Source organism: Zingiber officinale, chromosome 8A (assembly GCF_018446385.1).
Source record: "Zingiber officinale cultivar Zhangliang chromosome 8A, Zo_v1.1, whole genome shotgun sequence".
NCBI lineage: Eukaryota > Viridiplantae > Streptophyta > Magnoliopsida > Zingiberales > Zingiberaceae > Zingiber > Zingiber officinale.
Genome location: NC_056000.1, coordinates 133,639,757 through 133,666,132, shown reverse-complemented (window position 1 = coordinate 133,666,132; position 26,376 = coordinate 133,639,757). Strand labels below are relative to the sequence as shown.

The following is a 26,376-nucleotide window of genomic DNA, read 5'->3' as shown; positions in this document are numbered from 1 at the left end:
TTTTGTATGGATATCTTCTCTTTGTTTGATTTTGTGTTGACAGGGACAACTTTCGGAGCGAAAAAAACATTTGTCGATGCACTGGAGTGAACCAGAGAACACGGTCGTGTAAACCTTGCACGATCGTGTGGCCAAACAGAAGGGAAGATATGCATGGCCATGCAACCCTTGCACGGCCGTGTGACCAAACCAAAGGCGGAGCAGAACACAGCCATGCAACCCTGCACGACCGTGCACCCCATGACCGAGGCCAAGCAGCACACGGCCGTGCGACCTTGCACGGTCGTGTCCCCAGATCCGAGCCCCAGCATCACACAGCCGTACCAATTGGCACGACTGTGCAACGCATTCAGAGCCCAGTTAGGGCACGGCCATGCCATCCTTGTACGGTCGTGCCGCCGCGCCATACCATAGCTTATAAAAGGGGTTTTAACCCCTTTTCCAGGGGAGAGAGCCGGGAGGAGAGCCGTCAAGAGGAGATTCATTCTGGTGCCATTCCACGCCGTCCAGGACATCGATCCAGCGACCTTCCATCACCACCTCAACTCCAGAAGCAAAGGATTGGATCCAGAGATCACTCATCGTCATTGGATAAGTATACTTCTTCTTTCTCTCTTCGCTTTTGAGGATTGTATGTTTGGTTTCACCATGTCTTCTGGTTTTTCTCTAGCATCTATGGAGTAGAGTCTTTGTTCTAGGACGAGAGAGTAATTGTGGATTGGTTTGATGTAAAACTCATAACATGTTTATATTCATTGAATGATTTCGGTTGCTTTGTTTCAATTCCTCGATCTCTTTGTCGTGTTGATTGATTGCGTAGCAATTGCCAATCTTGTAGAGGGGATACCTTAGATCGTACACCCGAGGGGCCCTAGTGACAGGGGTAACCCATTCACGGGCATCTAGGGTACTTCCTCGAAAGGAGAGGTGACTCCTTCGCAAGGAAGTAAGAGACCAAACCTAGTTTCTTAATTCTATCTTTGATAACATCAGTAAGAGTCGTGTCCTTGCGATCTACGAGGCGCCCTAGTGACAGGGGTTAACCGTGATAGGATTTCGCAGGGATTGTCTTTGTCTGGTACTCAAAGATAGTTGCTTTAGCATCCGGCGAATGCATGCCGAAGGACAATGAGTATAAAATAGTATGAGAAACATCAATACCACCACAATGAAACCAAACTCCTAGAACTCTTCATTAACCAGGGTGATTTCCTCTCATTGCTAGTTCCCATTCCTAGCTTCCCGATCTTTTCTCTTAGATTCCTTACAACCATCGATAGTGTAGCTAATCCTAAGTGTGCCTTCACTAGTACTTATAACCAGTCCTTGTGGATTCGACAATCTTTTGTATTACTGACGATGAATCCGTGCACTTGTGGAATCGTAACAAGTTTTTGGTGTCGTTGCTGGGGACTGCGTTTATAACATTGGTGATAGTCACACTAGATTAGAGTAGACGTTGTTTTCTTTTTTATTATCTTTACTTTCGTTTGCATTTAGAGATAAATAATTTCACTCTTGTTTTTTTTTCTTTACTTTTTGCATTTGTATTAAAAACACCAAAAATAACATTATTGCATTTCTCTCCTTTACTATAGTCCATATTTTATTTTTGCATGCGAAGAGCTAACCTTTTAGGACAGCTCCTGTTGTTTGACCCAGAGATTGATAGGACTTTCCTGAGGAGAAGAAACCTACAGAAGGCATTCCAAGCAGCACAAGAGTCCTCAGAGATGGCTGATAAATTATTAAAGGATTATGCAACACTTTATGCACGAGGGGTTCGGTCTAGCATCAGTCAACCGCCAATCGAAGCTAACAGCTTTGAGATCAAGCCTGCAGTAATTCATATGGTTCAGCAGAATCAATTCGGAGGAGGACTGCATGATGATCCAAACCACCACTTGGAACTTTTCTATGAGATCTGCGACACCATGAAAGTGAATGGAGTTCCTCCAGAATCAGTAAGGTTATTGCTTTTCGAATTTTTCCTGAAAAATAGAGCCAAGCAGTGACTAAATTCCCTTCCAGAAAATAGCATTATATCTTGGGAGCAGTGTGAGAAGAAATTCCTAGACAAATTCTATCCACCAAGAAAAACTGCCCATATGAGAAACTTGATCACAAGTTTCAAACAGATACACTCAGAATCATTATTTGAAGCATGAGACAGTTTCAAGAGCATGCTGAGACAGTACCCCCATCATGGCCTTGAGAAATGGTTGGTCCTGCACACCTTTTACAATGGAATCAACTATCATACGAAGGTATCCCTCAATTCTGCAGCAGGAGGAGCACTGATGTGTTGGATCGAGACGCGCTAGAGGGGGGGGGGTGAATAGCGCTCGTGGCTATTTTCAACGATTATCGGAATCGTAAGAGTTAAAACGCAGCGGAATAAAGAAAACAAGCACACAAAGACAGGATAATTTACTTCGTTCGGAGCCTTGATCGACTCCTACTCGAAGGCCCGCGATCCTTGATCGCTTTCCGTGGGCAACAACTATAAGCTCGCAAAAACTATTACAAACTAATTACAATTCTAAGCAGTAAAAGATTATACCGACACCAAAAGACTAAATCTGAAGCTCCGGGGTGTCGAGGTGTCGTTGCAGCACTTCGGGATCGTCTCGTAGGCAGCTTGTAGCAAACAGTTCACTTGGAAGAAGATATTTCAAGCTGCTGGTCGAGATGTCCTTTTATTGGACGTTCAAGGCGCCTCCAGTGCCAGTCAAGGCGCCTTGAACCCCAAAACTTATCCCTGTTCCTGTGCTGTGATAACCTCCGCTAACTGTTGCTTATCCCAACCTGAAGGCGCCTTCATCAAAGCTCCAAGGCGCCTTTAATGGTCCAAGGCGCCTTCAATCCCTATGAAGGCGCCTCCAGCTCCACTTCGCAGCCAGCTTCAGGTTTTGCACCCGAGGCGCCTCCAAGCTCCATGGAGGCGCCTCGGACACTGTTCATCCGAGTTTAATCTTTGCACTTTGGTCCCTGCAAGATACATTAATCCCAAATATACCCTGCAACACAAAGTTAGCACATAAAACATAATAGAAATATGATAAATATGAAGTTTGACAGTCAACGGACTGTCCGAGTCTGACTTCGTCGACCCGACGCCTACTGTTCCCTCTACGGGGAACGCGTCCTCACCTACTCCCCTCAGGAGAGATTACCTGTTGCCAGTACGATCCTCCAGATCGACTGGACTTTTGCTCAGCACTCGACGCTTCCGGACTTTCTGCTGGACATCCGCTTCCCGGCTAGTCCAGTCTTTCACCTGGTTCGCGACACCAGGACTTTTCACCTAGGGTTACCACCCCCTAGGACTTTTGCCTGAAGCCATCGACCTGCCAAGACTTTCCGCATAGGGTTACCACCCCCTATGACCTAGGGTTACCACCCCCTAGGGTTTTCACCTGCCTAACCGCAGCTAGGACTTTTGCCTAAGTATCACTTAGGACTTTCCTGCAAGCTCCATGAGCTTTGTTAGATAACACCACCACTTAACTTTGAGCCCTTTGCCATAATCAAAACTCAGGTTCGATTATCTGGTACTCACTGCACCAACATGATGAACAAGAGCCTTGATGAAGCTGAAGAGATCATTGAGAACGTGGCACAGAATCACCATCAGTGAGCATCAGAAAGATCTGGTGGTTCTTTCTCAGGGAACCCAATAAAAGCGTCAGGAAAATTCGACGTGGATGCAGTCACTCTCATGTCTGTAAAGCCGGACGCTGTGACCAAGAAATTTAAGGCCATGGGCAACAACAACAACGTGGTCAATGCGATAGTTTGTGTTTGTGAAACTTGTGGAAGTACGGATCATGCTCAAGATACTTACCCCCTAGGGCCAATACAAGTACAGATAAATCAACTTGAGCAGTGTGATGCAATAGTTAGCTACAACCAAAGGCAAAATAATCCGTACTCCAATATATACAATCCAGGTTGGAGAAATCACCCAAACTTCTCATATCGGAACAATCAGGATCAAGGGCCAACAAAATAGAGCTATCAACCTGGATAACAGAACTACTCACCTGGGCAGCAGAACTACTCAGCTAAACAACAAATTTTTCAACAACAACCTTTACAATTGTTCAAAATTGAAAAGATGCTTGAAGAAGCTCTCTTAGAGCAAAAGGAGATAAAGAATGAGATCAAGCTGTTAACTAATGGAAAACTTTGAGAAGCACCAAAAGATGCAAGATAGCCAGATAGCCCAGATAGCCTAATCTATTTCAAGAGCACAAGGAACATTTCCAAGGAAGCCAGATATAAATCCAGTAGAACATTGCAACCGCATTGAGCTGAGGAGCGGACGTATTGTGGGAGACCCCCAAATCATTACCCAAAAGGAACCTGACTCAGAGAAGGAGCCCTCTCTCCTAATGCCCAATCAGACTCAAAACAGGGATGGAGAGGAGGCTACTAAAAAGGTTAAAGGAACTCTTCAAGTTCCCCCACAGAATCAGACGATTCCCTTCCCTCAGAAACTGATAACCTCCTAGAAGGATGAAGAGTTCAACCAATTCCTAAAGAAGATCAAGGAGATTTGCATAGGAGTACCACTGATAGATGCACTGCACCAAATGCCGAAGTTCGTAAAGTTCTTAAAGGGTATCTTATCTAACAGGAGGCAGAAGGGCGTCTTCGAGACCGTAGCATTAACAGAGAATTGCAGTGCTCTCCTTATGGCAAATTCTCCACCAAAACTTCAGGATCCAGGAAGTTTCTCCATACCGTGCAAGATTGGATCTGAGCTGATACCGAGAGCTTTCTGCGACTTGGGGGCTAGCGTTAGCCTATTTCCGTACTCTATATGCAAGAAGCTGGGCCTTCAGAACATTAAACTGACCACTATGGCACTGCAACTAGCTGACCATTCATGCAGATGCCCAATGGGAATAGTGGAAGATGTGCCAGTAGAAGTGGGTAGATGTATAGTTCCCACAGATTTCATTATCTTGGATATGGAGGAAGACCCCAAGATACCGATCATCCTTGGATGATCATTCCTTGTCACAGCTGGAGCCATCATCGATGTAAAAAGTCACAAATTATCCTTGGAGATCGGCAAAGAAAAGATCGAGTTTGACTTATCTGATTCCTCCATCAGCAACCCCTCTTCTCAGGACAATTCTAGCAAGATCAACATACACAAAGTCGAGGAGTGCAGTGTCCATGAGAGTTCCCCTCCAGCGAGCAACAAGAAGTACATTTTTCCTGCACGAGCGAAACTGAAGGTGCAGACTGGAGCATTAACCCTTGGAGGAGAGCCGTGCTTCCACGGGTTTAGTCTGCATTAACTGAAATGGGGTCGAGCTAAAGACCTAAAACAAGCGCTTCTTGGGAGCCAAGCCAAGGGTTTTTCATTCTAGATTGTTGTTTTCTTTAGCTTTTTTATCATTTCTTCACTTTTGGGTGTTCGTTTTCAGGATGTGCAGAGCCTCCACGAGCTGGCCATGAGCATTTCATGGGTGTGGAGGCGTCAGAGGGATCGAGAGAGCGAAAGGTGAGTCACCGTGAGCCTAAAGGAGTCGGCCGTGTGATCCCACACGGTCGTGCGAAGCCAACAGTAGGATGGACGCCACAGCCCGTGCAACCCTGCACGACCATGTGGCCTATGCAGAGAGAAGGAGGGCACATGTCGTGCCACTCGGCATGACCGTGTGAGACTGCCTGAGAAGGAGAAGGCTCAGGCTGTGCCAATTGGCATGGCCGTGAGACGTGCCCAGAGACGAGGAAGGGGTGGGCCGTGCCAACCGGCACGGCCGTGCGGCCTTGGCCGAAAAGAGAATAGAGGAGGTCGTGCCAATCGGCACGGCCGTGCAGAGCCATACCTAACCCGGCCGTGTCTATAAGACACGGTCGTGCCTCTACCCGTGTGCACCACCCTACCCTCTAAAACCCTTATTTCCATCTCCCTCTCTTCTAAAAGCCTTCTCCTCTCTACTATACCTCATCAAACCCTGATTTCCCACCTCTAGAGCTCACTTTTGCTTAGATTTGCATCTAGATCTAAAATTTCTTCAAGCCACAAGTCTGAAAAGAGAGAAGAAACCTCCCTATTTTCCTTTCCTTCTCCTCCCCTTCCACCCTCAACACTCATTTCCACAAGAAACTCCTCAAAGCCTTGCACCATATCGCAGATCTTGAAGAGATTTCATCGGGGAAGCGGTGGATCTAGCGAAGGAGATGTACCGGGAGGGGCCAAAGGCAAAGGGAAGGCTTCCACTTCAAAAGGCAAAGGAAAAAGGGTGGCACGCGACGAAGGTAACGAAAACGAGTTCAATATCATTTTTAGAAATCATGAACAAAAAGCTAGATATGATATCCTTGTCGCTAGGAAAATTACATGCACTAAATATATGGATACTATTACTATGGATGTGTTAGGAATTAGGGATGATGTATATTAGATGATAAGCTCTTTAGATTGGAATGATATCATGTACGCTCATGCACCGACCTACCCTAATTTTTGAGCTCACTCGATATTAAATTTTCTTCTGAAGATGACTATGTAGGGGTCATAACTTTTAGGATGATGAATAAAGAAGTTCGGTGGAAATTTAGTGATTTTAATAATTATTTTAGTTTACCCATTGGTGGTGCTCGAGGATTTGATGATAAAATTAGGTGGAATGAATTTTGGACATCGATAACTGGATCGAAAGACCCTTATGAGCCCTCTAGAGCCAAAGCATCCCGCATGCAAAACCCGACCTTTAGATACCTTCACCGAGTGATGAGCAAAATGATCTTTGGTCAAGGAGAGAGTGATGGGGTGGTTAGGAAGATAGAACTGTATTCTCTTTGGGCGATGTTAAATAAAGTTGATTTTGATTCGGGGTTTCATTTCTTGCAAACTTTGTGGAAGGCAGCTAAGGCATCTTCGGGGATGATAGTGTTTGGTGAGTTGATCACCCAAGTAGCATTCAATTTGGGTTATGCACTTGATGGATTAGAGGTGATTCATGGTAATGACAAGATCGACATCGATTCTTGTCTTGCTATGAAAATGATTTGTCGGGATGAGAATGGATTTGCTTTGCCTAGAACCAATGGTTTTCCATTACCCCTTCCTTGCCCCGAGCGCACTTCAGTTCGCAACCCCGTGAATTGGGTGATTATTGATTTACACCCCGAGACTGTGCCCTCCATTATAGAAGAACCCGAGTACCACCAAGAGCCCTTGTCATCAGGATTCCCGAACCTTCCGAATATCCGGAACCTCCTCCTAGACACTCTTTTGCTTATGGCACGGGATCCTCTAGGTTTGATTTTTCTGACTTCTGTACCGCTTTAGACTCCCTTCATGAGAAGCAAAATACCCAACAACGATTGTTGGAGGGCCACTTCAAGTTATCTGACGACCAATTTAGGGAGGTACAAGATCATTTTCAGTTCACTAGAGACTTCTATAGTCAGGTGACAGGGTTCGTTCAGGACTATGATGTTGACCAGGAAAGAATGGAAAATTTTATGGATGATATGGATATCACTAAACAACAAGTAGATGCCCTATATCAATATCATCAACACCTTGGCCATCTTCCTGGTATGCCTAGATTTCCTCCTGACACGCATCGAGGACCTCCTTATCCCCCACCCCCATCACCATATTGATTTCATCGGGACGATGAAAGGTCTAAGTCTGGGGGGTATTGTGTCTGTCTGCACAACCTTAGGCAAGTCTTCATGTTTTCTTTTCTTTTTGCATTTTCCTTCTGCTTTGCATATTTCTATTTTTTAGTTTGTTTTTTGCATTTTTCTTATTTCATTTTTTATCCCTTATTTTCGAGTCTTCATGTTTTCTTTTCTTTTTGCATTTTCCTTCTGCTTTGCATATTTCTATTTTTAGTTTGTTTTCTGCATTTTTCTTATTCCATTTTTTTTATTTTACATATCTAATTTTGAGGGATATTTGAGAATATCAAACCTTCTACTTTGCTACTTGTCCGATAGTAAAATGACTAGCATTTTATTAGTTTATGAGTTGTCAAGCTAGTGTTAGTATGTTTGGTGTATCTATTATCTCTATCTCTAGTAGCATGAATAAGGTAAGTATTGTGCGGAGTTTGATATAAGTTTTGGCCTAACCTTAAGGATCTTATTTACACACTACACCTAAGTACTTAAGCTTGAATAGTAGAAATGTTTTTGGAATAGTTATGATTCATCCGAATTGATTAGTACTTGTGTTCCCATGGGGATTTTTTACTTACATTTTGGTTACTGGACAACCTCGGATCATGAAAGCTCATTTGGAAAAATCTAAATCCCAACATATGCATCCCACATGTGTGATTAGTGCTACACAACACCAAAAAAAATAATAATAAAAAAATAAAATAAAATAAAATAAAAATAATAAGGGATAAAAAAATAGTTGTCGTGAGTGGAAACTAACAATTCACCCCTTTGAGATCGAGTTAAATTACTGGGGAAATGAATGTTATATTTCTCTTGATTCGAAGAAGTATCCTTTGAGACCTTGTGTAACTTAAGAAAAACGAACCAAGTATATGACAGGTAAGTGTCTATCACCGAGAACATTAGGAACTCAATCGTATGATGACTTAACTAGGACAAAGAATTGAAACTTGAAGAGTTTGAGCTACTTATTGCACCAAGCACAAAGAACTTTTGCTTAGGCCATACTTAGGTAACTTCACAATCATGCTTATCAATGAAACTAGTTGATAGAGTTAGGCGAATGCACTAGGGATCATGAAACACTGTCAGGCACTCATAAACATAATTTATAGTGGTTTGCTTGAGGACAAGCAAAGGTTCAAGTCTGGGGGTGTGATGTGCATAAATATTAAGATGGTTTATGCATGCTTTACACACATTCGTTTGCTTTATACGTACGTATTCTTTGTATGATCGCCTCTTTTATCATGTATTCATCATATATACCCTTTTATACGGATATCTGCTCTTTGTTTGGTTTTGTGTTGACATGGATAACTTTTGGAGCGAAAACAACATTTGTCGACGGACCAGAGCGAATCAGAGAACACGGTCGTGCAAACCTTGCACGACCGTGTGGCTAAACAGAAGGGAAGATATGCACGACCGTGCAACCCTTGCATGACCGTGCAGCCAAACCAGAGGCGGAGCAGAACACGGGCGTGCAACCCTGCACGACCGTGCACCCCATGACCAAGGCTAAGCAGCACACGGTCGTGCGACCCTGCACGACCATGTCCCCAAATCCGAGCCCTAGCATCACATGGTCGTGCAGCGCATCCAGAGCCCAGTTAGGGCATGGTCGTGCCATCCTTGCACGGTCATGCTGTCATGCCATACCCTAGCTTATAAAAGGGCTTTTAACCCCTTTTCCGGGGGATAGAGCCGGGAGGCAAGCCGTCAAGAGGAGATTCATTCTAGTGTCATTCCACACCATCCAGGACATCAATCCAGCGACCTTCCATCACCACTTCAACTCCAGAAGCAAATGATTGGATCCAGAGATCACTCATCGTCATTGGATAAGCATACTTCTTCTTTCTCTCTTCGCTTTTGAGGATTGTATGTTTAGTTTCACCATGTCTTCGGGTTTTTCTCTAGCATCTATGAAGTAGAGTCTTTGTTCTATGACAAGGGAGTAATTGTGGATTGGTTTGATGTAAAACTCATAACATGTTTATATTCATTGAATGATTTCGCTTGCTTTTTTTCGATTCCTCGATCTCTTTGTCGTGTTGATTGATTGTGCAGGAATTGCCAACCTCTTAGAGGGGATACCTTAGATCGTACACCCGAGGGGCCCTAGTGATAGGGGTAACCCGTTCACAGACATCTAGTGTTAGAGTGTATACTAAAAGCCTAGCTTTTTGTAAACATTTATCTTTTAAATAAAAGAATCACATTGGTCAAAAGTTCACATTTAAATGCTAAGTGTAGTTGTTCAATTAATTTATATTGTAGATAACATGGTGTGTGGTGTCACACATAGAAGATCATGTTGTCAGTTCCTTATAAATTATAAAATGTAACTTACGACTAAGATGGATAGAAACAAACCATTGGAATAGTCGTAGTGTAAATTGGTATTAGTTTATCTTGACTATAAAATTACACTAATACACTATGAGTGTATTGAGCAGGACCATTTGAGGTAGTTTCTTTTTATACTGACTAAATAAAAGAACAAGACCTCTGGTATTATGGAAGTGTGTGCTCTTAATCCTAATATAATAACAAGAACATATACTTAATATTTATTTCTTTAATTTATCAAAGGGTGTGATTTAGTTCGATAAATCAATAGGCCCGATAAGTTGATAAATAATATTATTTATAGTGTGTGTTGTTGGTTATAGAAGGAAACTATGTCCTAGGAATTTAGGTTGATGATGCCCCCAAGAGGAGCTCATAAGGATTGTCATGTACACCTTGCAGGTGAACTTAGTCTGACATGACGATAAGCTTGAGTGGTACTACTCTTGGAGCTAGATATTAATTAAAGTGAGTTGTCAGTAACTCATTTAATTAGTGGACATTCAATATCTTAAACACAGGAAGACTAACACACTCATGATAAGAAGGAATCCATATCGTAATATGGGATTGGTGCAGTAGTTCAATAATAACTCTTTAGTGGAATGAGTTATTATTAATGAACTCGAGTTGGGTGTTCGGGGCAAACACGGGAAGCTCAAGTTCATCGGGAGACCAAAACCAATTCCTCCTCTCGGTCCCTGTCATAATCTCTTATTTATAAAGTCTTATACCCACCTATACCCAACTTCTTACCCACCTTAAGGTGGTCGGCCAAGCCTTGCTTGGAGCCCAAGCTAGGGCCAGCCAAACCAAAGCATGATGGGTCAAGTTGTGGCCGACTCTAGCTTGAACCCAAGCTTAGGTGGCCGGCCAAAATAAAATAAAAGGGGAGTTTAAATTTATATCTTTCCTAATGTGGAAGACATGATTTTAAAAGAGAGTTTTAAAATTAAATCTTTCCTTTTATAGCTTTCTACAAAGGATTAAGGAAAATGTTTGATATCTTTCCTTATTTGTAGTTTAAAGGAAGATTTTAATTTTTGATAAAACTTTCCTTTTTGTAATCATCCATATGTTTTAAAAGAGAGATTTTAATTTATAAAACTTTCCTTTTATAACCAACCATGAAGGGAATTTTAAAAGAAAAATTTTTTATTTTAAAAATTTTTGGAAACAAATTAGGGAGTTTTAATTTTTATTTAAAACTTTCCTTATTTGGAGGATAATGAGGTGGACGGCCATTAAGGGTTTAAAAGAAAATTTTTAGTTAAATTTTCCTTCTTAAACATTGGCAAGGAATATAAGGAAATTTTATTTATTAAACTTTCCTTATTTGCCAAGACCAAGGAATATAAAAGAGAGGGTAGAGGTGCCTCACCTCATAACCTATCATCTATTATTCCTCTCCTCCTTGGTGGTGGCCGGCCCTCATCCTTCCTCATCTCCTTTTCTTCTTTGGTGGCCAGCGACTTCAACTCTTGGGGAGTCCTTGGTGGCTAGATTTAGCTTGGAGAAGAAGTAGATAAAGGAGACTTTGTTTCTTGCATCCCTTGGAGCTTGGTTGGTGGCCAAAGTTCTTCATCTCTAGAAGACTCTTGGTGGCCGAAACTTGCAAAGAGAAGAAGGAGGGTTGGGTGGATTCTCGTCTCGGTAGATCGTCGCCCACACGACATCCGAGATAAGAAGAGGAATACGGCATAAGATCGTGAGGTCTATAAGCTATAAAAGGTATAACTAGTTATTAATTTCCACATCATAACTTGTTCATCCTTTTGTTTAGATCTTGAAATACCAAACACAAGAGGCTAGTGATTTTAGGTTTCAGATTTGTGATTCGAATTTGTGTTTCTTTTGTTTTTTGATCTTGTAATTCGATTGTTCTTTTTGGTTAAACCTAGGGTTACTATAAGGTGATTAAATATTAAATTTCTTAGTAAGGCTTTGTCTAGACAATGGTGGATGATCCCAAACCCAAGAAGGCCTAGTGCCTCGCCACGTTTGACCTGGAAGCTGAACTTTGAAATAAATATTTAATCAAATTTGTAACATAGATGGATTTGAATTGATATTGTTAAACATCGTTTGAGATCCAAATCTAAACCTCTAAGTACAAATAAGTTGAATTTGGAATCAATAATGTTAAGTTCTGTTTGCGATTCCAAATTTAATTCTAAAGAACACAATAGGTTGTTAGAAAAGGTTCAGGACTTGTACAAAATTTTTGTACAGGGGAACCGGTACGATATTCTGAGTATCAACCAACAATTGCTATCAGAGTTAGGGTTTGCCTCTGTGTATTTGGTTTTCAGTTTAATTATGCACATGTCATATATATTTTAGGCAGGATAATAGTAGGATATGCTAACTCTGTGGTTGCAGGATCCAACTATTATGACCTAATGTGATTGTGTGTGATTAGACCCTCGGACATGTCGAGGGCATTTTATGTGTGTGAATGATTGTATGTATTAAAATACAGCAGGAGCTGTATTAGTTTTAGGATTTTATATTTTTGTTTCGATCTAGATTACATGTACATTCCCTTGTGGAATATAGGATAGATAAATGTAAAATTCTATTTTTATCGCGGATCGTATCCTTGCGAGATGTGGCGCTATTTGAGGACCAGAGGCGCAGCGGAAAAGGAAGAAAGAATGATGCGGCGACAAGACCCGATTGCGGTGGCTAAAGATGGCAGCAGCTAGGGTTGGCAACACACGGAGGATAGTGATGGAAGAGGCCATAATAGTTGGAAAATTATTTTCCATATTTATTACTTTTATTTGCTGTGATGTGTGCTTGCATGATAAAATCCTCATCTTAAAAAACTAAGTGGGAGAGGGATTAGTAAATAAATTCCACGGTCTCCATTATTGGTTTGTATGTGATGCAATAAACTTGCGTGTTGGCTCTGAGTGCCTCTCTCCACAACGGATGGGTTTGTTTATGGATCACTAGATCAAACTTCCTTAATGGATGGTTATAGGAAATTATTTAGGAGCGTGTGATCTTCTCCAACTGAAGGGGCACAATCCTATTTAATGGACTAAGTATCAAGTAATGGTATACACTTAGACGCATTCAATAGTATCCTCTCCAACGGAGTCACTGCTACTTTTTGCGTGACCAAAGGAAAACCAACTATTAGTTTTATTTGTCATAAAGTTAGGATGACAAATAATAAAATTAATGGGTAAAACCTCCTCTTACAAATGTTTGATTTTGTATACGTCCACACTAATGTGGCATGCAAAATTCACGGTGTTTTAAGATGTTGGTAAATTTAAATAATATTGTTTGAGGAATCAATATTATTCTAAATTTAGAGTCTTGACCAAAACTTATTTTGTGATTCTTAGGATGGCTTTCAACCCACTGGCTATTATACTGAAAGAGAATAAACTTACTGGTCCCAACTGCATAGATTGGAAAAGAAACATGGACATTGTCCTAATTGCTGAAGGCTATAAGTTTGTACTATTAGAGACCTGCCCTGAAGTGCCTAATAGTGATTCTAGTGAAGAGGAGATTGAGTATCATAAGAAATGAGTAAAAGCAGATGAGATGGCGTGGTGTTATATTTTGGCTTCAATGTCAAATGTGTTGCAACATCAGCATCAGGACTTGCCAACTACTTATGATATGATGAACAATCTCAAGGAACTCTTTGGACACCAGAGTTGGACTGCTAGGCAAGAGGCAATGAGAAAATTAATAACAGCCACCATGTCAAAAGGGACACCCATCAGAGATCATATTCTAAAGATGATGACTTACTTGAATGAGATACAAATCTTTGGAGCTGAAATCGATGGGGAAACCTAGGTCGATATTATTCTCCAAACGCTATCCAGAAGTTTTGAGCAGTTCCGCCTGAACTATAATATGAATAAGAGGATATATTCATTGGTAAAACTACTGACAGAACTTCAGGCAGCAGAAGGGTTATTTCGTCATAATTCTCAAATTCACTTTGCTGAAAATGTTTCTACTTCTAAGTCGAAAGGCAAGAAGAAGAACAAGAAACAAGATGGCTCGGCAAAGAAGGTGAATAGATCTCTAGGTACTGGACCGAAAGCTGGAGTAAAGAAGCCAAAAGGTAAGTGCTTTATTTGCAAGCAGACTGGACATTGGAAGGCGGACTGTCCTCGTAGGAGAGAGAACAATAAAGGTATATCTTATTCTCTAGTAGTTGAAACATGTTTAGCGGTATTATCTACAAGCACCTGATGTGTAGATACAGGAGCCACTGATCATGTCTGCAATACATTATAGGGGTTCCAGGAAATCCGGCGACTATATGAGGGAGAGATAACCGTCTACATGGACAATGTTACAAAAGCGGCGGTTGTTCCAGTGGGAGACGTCTACTTATCATTCGATAGGAATAGAACTTTGGTTTTAAGAAATTGACTTTATGTACCAACTTTTAGAAAGAATTTAATTTCAGTTTATAAATTGTTTGTGGATGGATATTTTGTTTCTTTTGATGACAAAGTAGTTATCAAGAAGAATAGAGTTATTATCTATTCTGGTACATTAGTAGTCAATTTGTATACTTTAAATCCAATTTCTCCCACAAAGCAACAAATGAAAATTAATAACACATCTTCTAATTCTAATAGGAGAAAGGAACCTTCGGAAATGAACCAAACATATCTTTGCCATCTAAGGCTTGGTCATATTAACTTAAGTAGGATTCAAAGGCTAATAGCCGATGGACTCTTGGGTTCATTAGTGTTTTGCAACTTGTGAATCCTACCTGGAAGGTAAAATGACCAAGAGACCTTTTAAGGCCAAGGGGTATAGAGCCAAAGATGTGTTAGAATTGGTTCATTCTGATTTGTGTGGTCCTATGTTTATCCAGGCAAGAGGTGGTTTCGAATATTTTGTCACTTTCATAGATGACTATTCGAGATATGGGTACATTTACTTGATGCGCCGCAAGTCTGAATGCTTTGATAAGTTCAAAGAGTATAACACTGATGTGGAGAAACGTCTGTTGGTTAGTCCTAAGAAAATCGTACCGGTTTCACTGTACAAAATTTTTTTGTACAAGTGTTGAACCTTTCCTTAAATAACCTATTGTGTTCTTTAGAAGTTAAATTAGGAATCGCAGACGGAACTTAACATCATTGATTCCAAATTTAACTTATCTGTTCTTAATGGTTTAGATTTAAATCGCAAGCGGAAGTTAACACTATTGATTCAAATCTACCTAAGTTATTAATTGCATAAATATTAATTTTCAAAATTGGCTTCCAGGACTACATGGTGAGGCACATGACCTTCTTGGATATGAGAGCAACCACCACCGCCTAGGCAAAGATTTTTAAGGAAAGCTAATATTTATTTCCTTAAATAACTCTAGGTTAACCAAAAAGAACAATCAAATCACAAATTCGAAAAAGAAGAAAACACAAACTCGAAAAAACTATTTCGAAAACTCTAGAATCATATGTCTCTTGTGTTTGTTGTTTCCATAAATAACTATACAAAGAAAACTAGTATGATGCGGAAAACAATTACTAGTTATACCTTTTTTTGTAAGCAAAAATTCTTGATCTTCTACCGTATTCCTCTTCTAACCTCGGGTATTGTGTGGACAACGATCTTCCGAGACGAGAACCACCAAGCACCTTCTTCTTCCTTCTAGGTTTCGGCCACCACAATTCTCCAAGAGAAGTAGAGTGTAACGACCCAATTTTCCTTACTTTGAGTTCTAAATATCTTTGAAAATGTCTGAAAATACTTTTGAAATATTCTAGGGATTTTTAGGAATTTTTAGAGTATTTTTATGCAATTTTTGGAGTCCGTCTGACATTTTTACCGGGAGGAGGAAGTTTAAAAAAAAAAAAAAACACAAAGTGCAAGAGCTAGGATTCGAACCCAGCTTCTCGGGCCCAAGCAGTAATCGGCCCAACCAACCGAGCTGAGCTCGTTTTATTAACTAAGTGTATGAACAAATATATTTAAGTTATAAGTGGAACCGAATCACCTAGGTTATTAAAGGAGGTTAATTTCTTTCCCGAAACCTAAAAACCCAAACCTCTCTCCCTTCTCACCCACGCGGCGCCGCCTTCTCCTCTCGGGCGAAACCGCAGCCAAGGCTAGGGTTTCCTCCTCTCGACGTCGGCGAGGTGTTTTCCGGCCGGTCTCCACTCGTGGGTGATCATTCCGGCAAGGGGAGCTCGGGAAACACAAGGAAAAAGGTGGAATCGAAGCTCCACCGAAACCCTAAAGCATTTCTCTTCGGTTGTAAGTCTAAGAACCCGAGGTAAGTGCTTCTCACCTGCGGTAGGAGTAGCTCTCGGGTTTTATTTTGTATTTTGTTGTAAGATGTACAACAGTAGCCTTTTATCATAGTATGTGGTTTCGGATTTTGACCTGGATCTAGCAAATTGGTTTAGGTTTTTGGTTTAAATCTGTTGATGTTTTTTAGTGCACGGGCAGAAGTTTTTTGGGGTTTTCCTTGATTACCACAGCATGCTAATTAGATGGATTACCTTACATTTCAAGCATGATTAAGTAGTTAGATTTTTCCTTCAAGTTACAGTATGATTAAGGGTCTGTTAAGATTCAAAATGGGGTAGTTTTTACAACTTGTTGTGGGGAAAACTGTTACTGCCGTGAGCTGATTAAAAGTTGTTCCTTATGACCATGTATTCTTCTTTTAGTGGCTGTGGAATTCTGTTGAATTCGATTTGAACATATCCTGTTACATTTCAGTGATATAGTTGTTTTTTTTTTAAATTATTGTGGAGTTTTTGTTTGAATAGGTACTGGTTAATATTTTTATATCAGTGCCATATAGTTTAGAATCTCTTGTATGCTGAATAAATGAGAGAAGTACAAGTAAAGCAATACTAAGTCACAATCTGATCCTAAATTTCAGAATTTAGAATCAAAGCACACTAAGTGCTTAAATAAATGCCAAGGCATTTTATTAGAAGAAGTATTTAAAGAAGGATATAAAGAAAAGTATTTTACTTTTAAAGGGCATGTACCGGACACAAGGTCCAAGGGATGGGCTCCAAGTTGCCCCTAGACATAAGGTCTAGAAGAGTCTTAATGGTTTTGGGATTAGCTACCTCAATTCTCATTAAGAAAGGCGCGCAAAGTGGTACAATGCCGGGCCCAAGTAAAGTTGAATATTATTTTAAAGTATAAAAGTATTAATTTGGAAACAAACAGAACAAGTTCTTTTATCTAAGTTGCAAATGCTAGCAAGTTAAATGGTTGTTTCCTTTAGAGATGCATGATGTAGTTCTATATTGCTATTTTCATGTTGAGCATGTACTCCCTGCTTTCTTTAATGCTTATGCATTCCTTATCGGATTTTGTGAGTAGAAAGCACTTACTAAGCTTTTAGCTTATAGATACTACTTTTTCCTCCTACTGCAGATATAGATAAAAATAAAGGAAAGGCTAAAGTGGTATAGAAGAAGGCGACAAGGAGACGTTGGTGGTGTGTGTGTGGTGGCGGATATGGAAACTTGGGACCTTGCTAGAAGAGTTTAGAAATCATATTTGTTGGGGTTTATGTTCTGTTAAAGTAGAATTTATTTTGCAATGCTAAGGATTGTTTTAGATTGCTTCTTTTAAATGTTAGAACAATTAATTGGAGTTTGTTGTAGAGTAGTTTCCTGGCATTTCTAGTTTCGTCATCTTCCTGTCAGTTAGTTGGATTAACTGTTAAAGCTGAGAACATGTTCTTTTTCCTTATTCTGGAATAGTTTTCAAGTTGAGTAGTGAGTTTTGCTTCAATGGAAAACTGCCGCAAGATTTATTTAACTCTTTCTGCTGTAGAGAAAATAATTCAATTGCAGTAAATAGTATACTTGGATAGCTAAACTGTGGTATGAGAGTTTATTTCTCCTAAGAATTGGCAGTTTTCTATGCTCAGTATTCTTTTGTTACTGCTGGAATTTTAATCTGCCATGAGTTCAGTTAAGGTTTCACTGTTGTTGAGTTAATGTTTCCTTGTTAATGCCTGTGGTTACTATGCTCAGTATTCTTCGTTTCCTATTATTGACCTGTGCTCAGTATCAATATTCTTCGTTTCACTGTTATTGGCAGTTAATGTTTCCATGAGTTCTTTTGTTTCTTTGTTAATGTTTCCTATGCTCAGTATTCTTCGTTTGTTGATACCTGTGGTGATGAATGCAGCATGACAAGGGTCTTGCTGATTTTGGGAATTTTTCTTGGTAACTGCTTTGCATGCTAGTATTGTTATATGAGTTTTTGTCTTATGGAAGCATTGCATGTGATGTTCGGTTGTATGAAACTGATGAACAGTAGTTTTAATTGGTAGAATGAATAACTATATTCTGTTAATGAATGCAAGTAAAAAAAAAAGTATCAAGAAATTATATGCTGCTATTTAGAGGCATGTTCTGATATGTTTTCAATAGTTTGAAGTATCTCTAGTATTAGAGTAAGTAGTACCAGTTATGTGTAGTTAGCAGAATCAGTAGCGGTCACCCTCAGAGTAGTAGTAAGGAGGGTGGTCGTTACATAGAGATCCGGCCACCACCACCAAGCTCCAAGGGATGCAAGAAACAAAACCTCCTTTCTCTCCTTCTTCTCCTAGCTAGAACCGGCCACCATCAAGAGCTCCAAGAGGGGTTGCCGCCGGCCACAAGAAGAAGAGAAGAGGGAGAAGCTAGGGCCGACCACCAAGGAGGAAAAGAGAGGAGAAGAATAATAGAGTCGTTCACCATTAAAGCACCTCTACCCCCTCTTTTATAATCCTTGGTTTTAGCAAATAAGGAAATTTTAATAAAACTTTCTTAATTCTTTTGCCATGAAAAAGAAAAATTATTTTAATTAAAAATAATTTTCTTCTTTTAATAATAATGGTCGACCACCACAAGCTATAAAAAAGGAGAGTTTTAATTAATTAAAACTTCCAAATTTGTCTCTAGAAATTTATAAAAATTTCTTCAATAATTTTAATCCCTTCATGATTGGTTAGTAAAAAGGAAATTTTATAAATTAAAATCTTTCTTTAAAACATGTGGAAAGAAAGTTATCTCTAAAAAGTAAAATCTCTTTTAATTTACAAATAAGGAAAGATATCAAATCTTTTCTTAATCTTTTGTAGAAACTTATAAAAGAGAATATTTAATTTTTAAACTCTCTTTTAAATCATGAACATGGTTAAAAAGGAAAGTTTTCTCAAAATTAAAATCTACCTTTCAATCTACAAATAAGGAAAGATTTCAAATCTTTTCTTAATCTTTTGTAGAAAGTTATAAAAGGAAAGATTTAAATTTTAAACTCTCTTTTAAAAACATGATATCCACATAAGAAATAATTTTAACAAAAATCCCTTTTTAATATGATGTGGCTGGCCACCTAAGCTTGGGCTCCAAGCTATTGGCTGACCACCTTAAGGCTCAACCTTTAGGCTTGGCCGGCCCTAAGCTTGAGCTTCAAACTTGGCTTGGCCGACCCTATTGGTTGGGTAAGAAGGTAGGTATGTGGTGGGTATAAATCTCTATATACAAGAGGCTATGATAGGGACCGAGAGGAGGAATTGGTTTTGGTCTCCCAATGAAATTAAGCATTCCCGTGTTCGCCACGAACACATAACTTAATTTCATCAATAATAATTCATTCCACTAAAGAACAATTATTGAATTACCGCACCAATCCCAAATTATATTTTGGGCTCCTTCTTATTATGAGTGTGTTAGTCTCCATGTGTTTAAGATAATGAATGTCCACTAATTAAATGAGTTACTGACAACTCACTTAATTAATATCTTAGTCCAAGAGTAGTACCACTCAACCTTATCGTCATGTCGGACTAAGTCCACCTGCAGGGTTTAACATGACAATCCTTACGAGCTCCTCTTGGGGTCATTCTCAACCTAGATTATTAGGACACAGATTCCTTCTATAATCAACAACACACACTATAAGTGATATCATTTCCCAACTTATGGGGCTTATTGATTTATCGAACTAAATCTCACCCATTGATAAATTAAAGAAATAAATATCAAATATATGTGCTTGTTATTATATTAGGATTAAGAGCACACACTTCCATAATAACTAAGGTCTAGTTCTTTTATCAAGTCAGTATAAAAAGAACTTACCTAAAATGGTCCTACTCAATACACTTAGAGTGTACTAGTATAATTTATTAGTCAAGATAAACTAATACCTAATTACACTATGACTATTCCAATGGTCTGTTCCTTTCCATCTTAGTCGTGAGCAACTGTTTATAATTTATAAAGAACTGATACCATGATCTTCTGTGTGTGACACCACACACCATATTATCTACAATATAAATTAATTGAACAACTACATTTATCATAAATGTAGATATTTGACCAATGTGATTCTTATTTCTAGATAAATGTTTATAACAAAAGCTAGGCTTTTAGTATACACTCTAACAATCTCCCACTTATACTAAAAGACTAAGCTGCCATATCTGCTACCATACATCTGATTCCCAATCCTTCAACATGCCCATAAAAAGCTCTTGCCTTAAGGGCCTTAGTGAAAAGATTTATAGGTCATCATATGATGCAATCTAGGCGGCAACAACTTCTTATCATTTATACGATTTCTCGTATTGGGTGGTACTTACGCTCTATTGTGTTTACTTGCCTTATGGACTTATGGTTTCTTCGAGTTTGCTACTGCACCAAATTATTTTGGGCAAACCAGAAATTATATTTAAGTCTATCTTGAAGTATCTGAGCCATACATCTTCTATGGCTACCTCAGAGGCTGTCATATACTCAGCTTCTATGGTGGAGTTCAAAAAAGCACCTATGCTTATCACTCTTCCATAGTTATGACTTTACCTCCTAAAGTAAACACAAAACTATGAGGTTGACTTACTATTGTCCCTTTCCGATTGGATGTTAAAATCCATGTAACCCACAGGGACCAAATTATCTGCCTTGTAAGCTAGCATATAATCTCTAATGTCTCTAAGGTACTTCAATATATGCTTTACCATAGACAAATGTCCTTGTCCAGAGTTACTTTGATATTTGCTAACCATGCCCACGGTAAAACTGATATCTCGTCTCGTACACAGCATTGCATACATTAGACTTCCTACAGTCGAAGCATAAGGAACTGCCTTCATGTTCTTTATTTCCTTTGATGTCTTCTGAGACATCTCTTTAGATAAAGCTACTCCATGCCTAAAAGGTAAGAAACCTTTCTTGGAGTTTTGCATACTTAAAACGAGCAAGGATTGTTTCGATATATGAAGCTTGGGATAAGTAAAATATATTCTTTTATTGTGATCCCTTTGATCCCATGAATATATGCATTCTCCCAAGTCCTTCATATCGAATTGTTTGGACAACCATACCCTTACTTCTGACAACACTTTGATATTGTTTCCAACTACCAAAAATGTTATCTACGTATAGTACAAGAAATACCACTACGTTTCCATCACACTCTTTGTATACACAAAACTTATTCGATTATAAAATAAATCTATAGGTCTGGATTACTTTATTAAACCGAATGTACCAAGACCTTGAAGCTTTACTTCAGTCCATAGACTGTTTGAGCTTACACACAAGATGCTCTTTGCTCTTTGCAATGAACCCTTCTGGTTGCTTTATATGGATGTTATCTTCAAGACTTCCATTAAGGAAAGCTGTCTTGACATCCACTTGCCAAATCTCATAATCCATATGAGCAACAATAGATAAAGGAATTCGGATAGACTTTAAGCATGGCTACCGGTAAAAGGTTTCCCTTTTTCAACAAGCCTTGCTTTGAAAGTATACACCTTCTTGTCTTTCCTTCCTTTTCTATTGTAGAGCTAATGGCTTTTACACCATTTGGTGATTTTTCAAGTTCCCAGACTTTATTAGAATACATATATTCTAATTCTTTATTCATTGCTCTTTGCCAAGATGTTGCAACTTTATCTTGGAGCGCTTCGTCGTATGTCCAGGGATCAGGTTCATGCCCACCAGGGATCAAATCCAAAGACTCTCCCTAACAACCCTCCCACTACGACGAGACACTTTCTGTAATTATGTATCATTTGTGATACGTGTTGCAGTTTCTTGTGATATTTCATCTTGTACAGTTAGTACTAGGTTAGACGTGTCCTTTAATTTCCTTAAAACAATTTTTACTCATGGGCTTATGGTTCATAGTCCTTTTCTAAAATCAGGTATTGGTTCCAACAATGACCTTCCGATTTTAAGGACTATAATCCTCTTTTCGTTTTTCTAGGATGACTCTCAAACAAGTGAACTCATGTCCAACTTATCAGTGTCTCTCACGTGCTAAACCACCCAAATCCAAATATGCTTTAGACTAGGCTTATGCCCATTCTGCAATTCTGTGGGAGTAGAGAGTTCTGACTTTAGAAGGTATTATGTTCACTTCCGTTTCCAGTGTATATCCTTAAAACGAATTTGGTAATTTTTCTGAATAACTCATCATCGATCTAATTATTCCATAAGAGCCTTCTACCTTCTTTCTACTACACCATTCTGTTAGGGTGTACCAGGTGCAGTTAGTTGAGATTGAATCCCGACTTCTGATAAGTGACTCCTAAATTCTCCCAAGAGGTACTCGCCACTACGATCTTACCATAGTGACTTGATAATTTTACTTTGACGTTTCTCCGTATCAGCCTTGTACTCTTTGAACTAATCAAAGCACTTAGACTTACGGTGTATCAAGTAAATCTATTTGTGTCTCGAATAGTTGTCTATAAAATAGACGAAATATTTGAAACTACCTCTTGTCTGGATAGTCATAGGACCACACAAATCAGAATGAACCAATTCCAATGTATCTTTTGCTCCATACCCCTTATACTTAAAAGCTTCTCGGTTATTTTTCCTTCCAAGTAAGACTCGCAGGTTGGAAAGATTTCCACTACCAATGAACCCAAAATTTCATCAACTACCAATGAATCCTACTCAAGTTAATATAACCTAGCCTTAGATGCCAAAGATATAATTGGTTCATTTCCGAAGGTTGCTTTCTCTTAAAGTTAGAAGATGTGTTATTTATTTCCATTTATTGCATCGTGGGAGTTATTGGATTTATAAATTGTCAACCAACATACCAGAACAGATATCTTTCCTATTTTCTTGATAACAAGTTTGTTATCAAAATAGATAGAATATCTATTCTTTGATAGTTTAGAAATCGAAATCAAATTCTTTCTAAACTTGGTACGTAAAGATAATTTCTTAAAATTCATATTTTATTCCTATCAGAGGATAAGCATCTCCCACTGCAACAACTACCACTTTTGCAGTAGTGCCCATGTAGACGGTGACTTCCCCTTCATATAGTTACCGGGTTTCCTGGAACCTATGCAATAAATTGCAGACATGATTAGTGGCTTCCCGTATCTACACACCAGGTACCGGCAGATAACATCACTAATCATATATTAACTAATGAATGAAATACACCTATTTTGTTCTTAGTTCTAAGAGGACAGTCTACCTTAATGTCCAAGTCCTATTTCCAATCAATACAATTGGGACTATTAAGTCTATTCTATAGTATAACAACTAGGGGATTGACAAACATTTTAAATCCTAAGAATCACAAAAATATTTGGTCAAGACCAACACCTTAAAATCCCCATGAATTTTGTATGTCACGATAGTGTGGACGTATACAAAATCAAAGAGGAGATTTTATCCATTAATTTTATTATCTCGTCATCCTAACTTTATGACAAATAAAATTAATAATTGGTCTATCAAATATTTGGTCAAAAACTTTGAATTTGAAATAATATTGATTCCTCAAAACAATATCATTTAAATTCACCAACACCTCAAAACACCGTGAATTTTGCATGTCACGATAGTGTGGACGTATACAAATTCAAACATTTGTAAGAGGAGGGTTTTACCCATTAATTATCTTGTCAATAAGTCTTTATGACAAATAAAATTACTTCAAACACCGCGAATTTTGTATGTCACGATAGTGTGGACGTATACAAAATCTCAACATTTGTAAGAGGGGGTTTTAATTTTATTTTCTTGTCAACTTATCCTTTTGACAAATTAATAGTTGGTTTTCCTTTGGTCACACAAATAATAGCAGTGACTCCGATGGGGAGGATACTATTAGACGTGCCTAAGTGTATACCATTACTTGACACTAAGTTCATTAAAAAGATTATGCCCCTTTCGATGGGGAAGATCACACGCTCTTGATTAATTTCCTATAGTCATCCAAAATGGAAGTTTGATCTAGTGATCCGCAAACAAGCTCATCCGATATAGAGGAAGGCACTCAGAGCCAACGTGCAAGCTTGTTGCATCACTTACAAACCAGTAATGGAGATCGTGGAATTTATTTAAAATAAATCCCTCTCCCACTTAGTTATTTAAAGTGAGGAATTTTAAACTATCCTAGCATACATCACATGCATACACACACATCACAGTAAATAAAAGCAATAAATATGAAAATTATTTTCCAACTATTATGGTCTTTTCCTGTTACTGTCCTCCATGTGCTCCTAGCCTAGCTGCTGCCATCTTTAGCCACCGCCATCGGGTCGAGTCGTCGCATCCGTCTTGCTTCTTATTCCGCTGCGCCTCTGGTGCTCCAAAAGTACCACGCCTCACAAGAATCCGATCCACGACAAAAATAGAATTTTACATATATCGATCCTATATTCCACGAGGGAATGTACATGTATTCTAGATCGAACAAAAAATAAAATTCTAAAAATAATACAGCACCTGCTGTATTTAATACATACAATCATGCACACAAAATAATGCCCTTGACATGTCCAAGGGTCCAATCACACACAATATCTAAAAGCCATAATAGTTGGAGCCTGCAACCACAAAGTTAGCACATCCTACTATTATCCTGCCTAAATTATGTATGACATGTGCATAACCTAATTTGAAAACCAAACACACAGAGGCAAACCCAAGCTCTGATACCAATTGTTGGTTAGTCCTAAGAAAATCGTACCGGTTCCACTGTACAAAATTTTTTTGTACAAGTGTCGAACCTTTCCTTAAATAACCTATTGTGTTCTTTAGAAGTTAAATTAGGAATCACAGACGGAACTTAACATCATTGATTCCAAATTTAACTTATCTATTCTTAATGGTTTAGATTTGAATTGCAAGCGGAACTTAACACTATTGATTCAAATCTACCTAAGTTATTAATTCCATAAATATTAATTTTCAAAATTGGCTTCCAGGACTGCATGGCGAGGCACATGACCTTCTTGGATATGGGAGCAACCACCACCGCCTAGGCAAAGCCTTTTAAGGAAAGCTAATATTTATTTCCTTAAATAACTCTAGGTTAACCAAAAAGAACAATCAAATCACAAATTTGAAAAAGAAGAAAACACAAACTCGAAAAAACTATTTCGAAAACTCTAGAATCATATGTCTCTTGTGTTTGGTATTTCCATAAATAACTATACAAAGAAAACTAGTATGATGCGGAAAACAATTACTAGTTATACCTTTCTTTGTAAGCAAAAATAACCTCTTGATCTTCTACCGTATTCCTCTTCTAACCTCGGACGTTGTGTGAGCAACGATCTTCTGAGACGAGAACCACCAAGCACCTTCTTCTTCCTTCTAGGTTTTGGCCACCACAATTCTCCAAGAGAAGTAGAGGTCCGGCCACCACCACCACCAAGCTCCAAGGGATGCAAGAAACAAAACTTCCTTTCTCTCCTTCTTCTCCTAGCTAGAACCGGCCACCATCAAGAGCTCCAAGAGGGGTTACCGCCGGCCACAAGAAGAAGAGAAGAGGGAGAAGCTAGGGCCGGCCACCAAGGAGGAAAAGAGAGGAGAAGAATAATAAAGTCGTTCACCATTAAAGCACCTCTACCCCTCTTTTATAATCCTTGGTTTTAAAATAAGGAAATTTTAATAAAAACTTCCTTAATTCTTTTGCCATGAAAAAGAAAAATTATTTTAATTAAAAATAATTTCCTTCTTTTAATAATAATGGTCGGCCACCACAAGCTATAAAAATGGAGAGTTTTAATTAATTAAAACTTCCTAATTTGTCTCCAGAAATTTATAAAAATTTCTCCAATAATTTTAATCCCTTCATGATTGGTTAGTAAAAAGGAAATTTTATAAATTAAAATCTTTCTTTTAAACATGTGGAAAGAAAGTTATCTCTAAAAATTAAAATCTCTTTTAATTTACAAATAAGGAAAGATATCAAATCTTTTCTTAATCTTTTGTATAAACTTATAAAAGAGAATATTTAATTTTTAAACTCTCTTTTAAATCATGAGCATGGTTAAAAAGGAAAGTTTTCTCAAAATTAAAACTACCTTTCAATCTACAAATAAGGAAAGAT

The 26,376-nt window shown here is 38.7% G+C and overlaps 1 protein-coding gene and 1 non-coding gene across 2 annotated transcripts; one reads left to right on the top strand and one right to left on the bottom strand.

Moving 5' to 3' along the window:
* Positions 1–2,106: 2,106 nt before the first annotated feature.
* Positions 2,107–2,212, bottom strand: LOC122013132. Its single transcript, XR_006120472.1, has one exon. It is a non-coding gene; the product is annotated as a small nucleolar RNA R71 (small nucleolar RNA).
* A 2,386-nt stretch (positions 2,213–4,598) lies between these two features.
* LOC122011281 lies at positions 4,599–5,525 on the top strand. The gene is made up of 3 exons (XM_042567669.1): positions 4,599–4,896; positions 5,035–5,252; positions 5,445–5,525. Exons 1-3 carry the CDS (start codon positions 4,599–4,601, stop codon positions 5,523–5,525), a joined length of 597 nt encoding a protein of 198 aa, XP_042423603.1.
* The last annotated feature ends 20,851 nt before the right edge of the window (positions 5,526–26,376 follow it).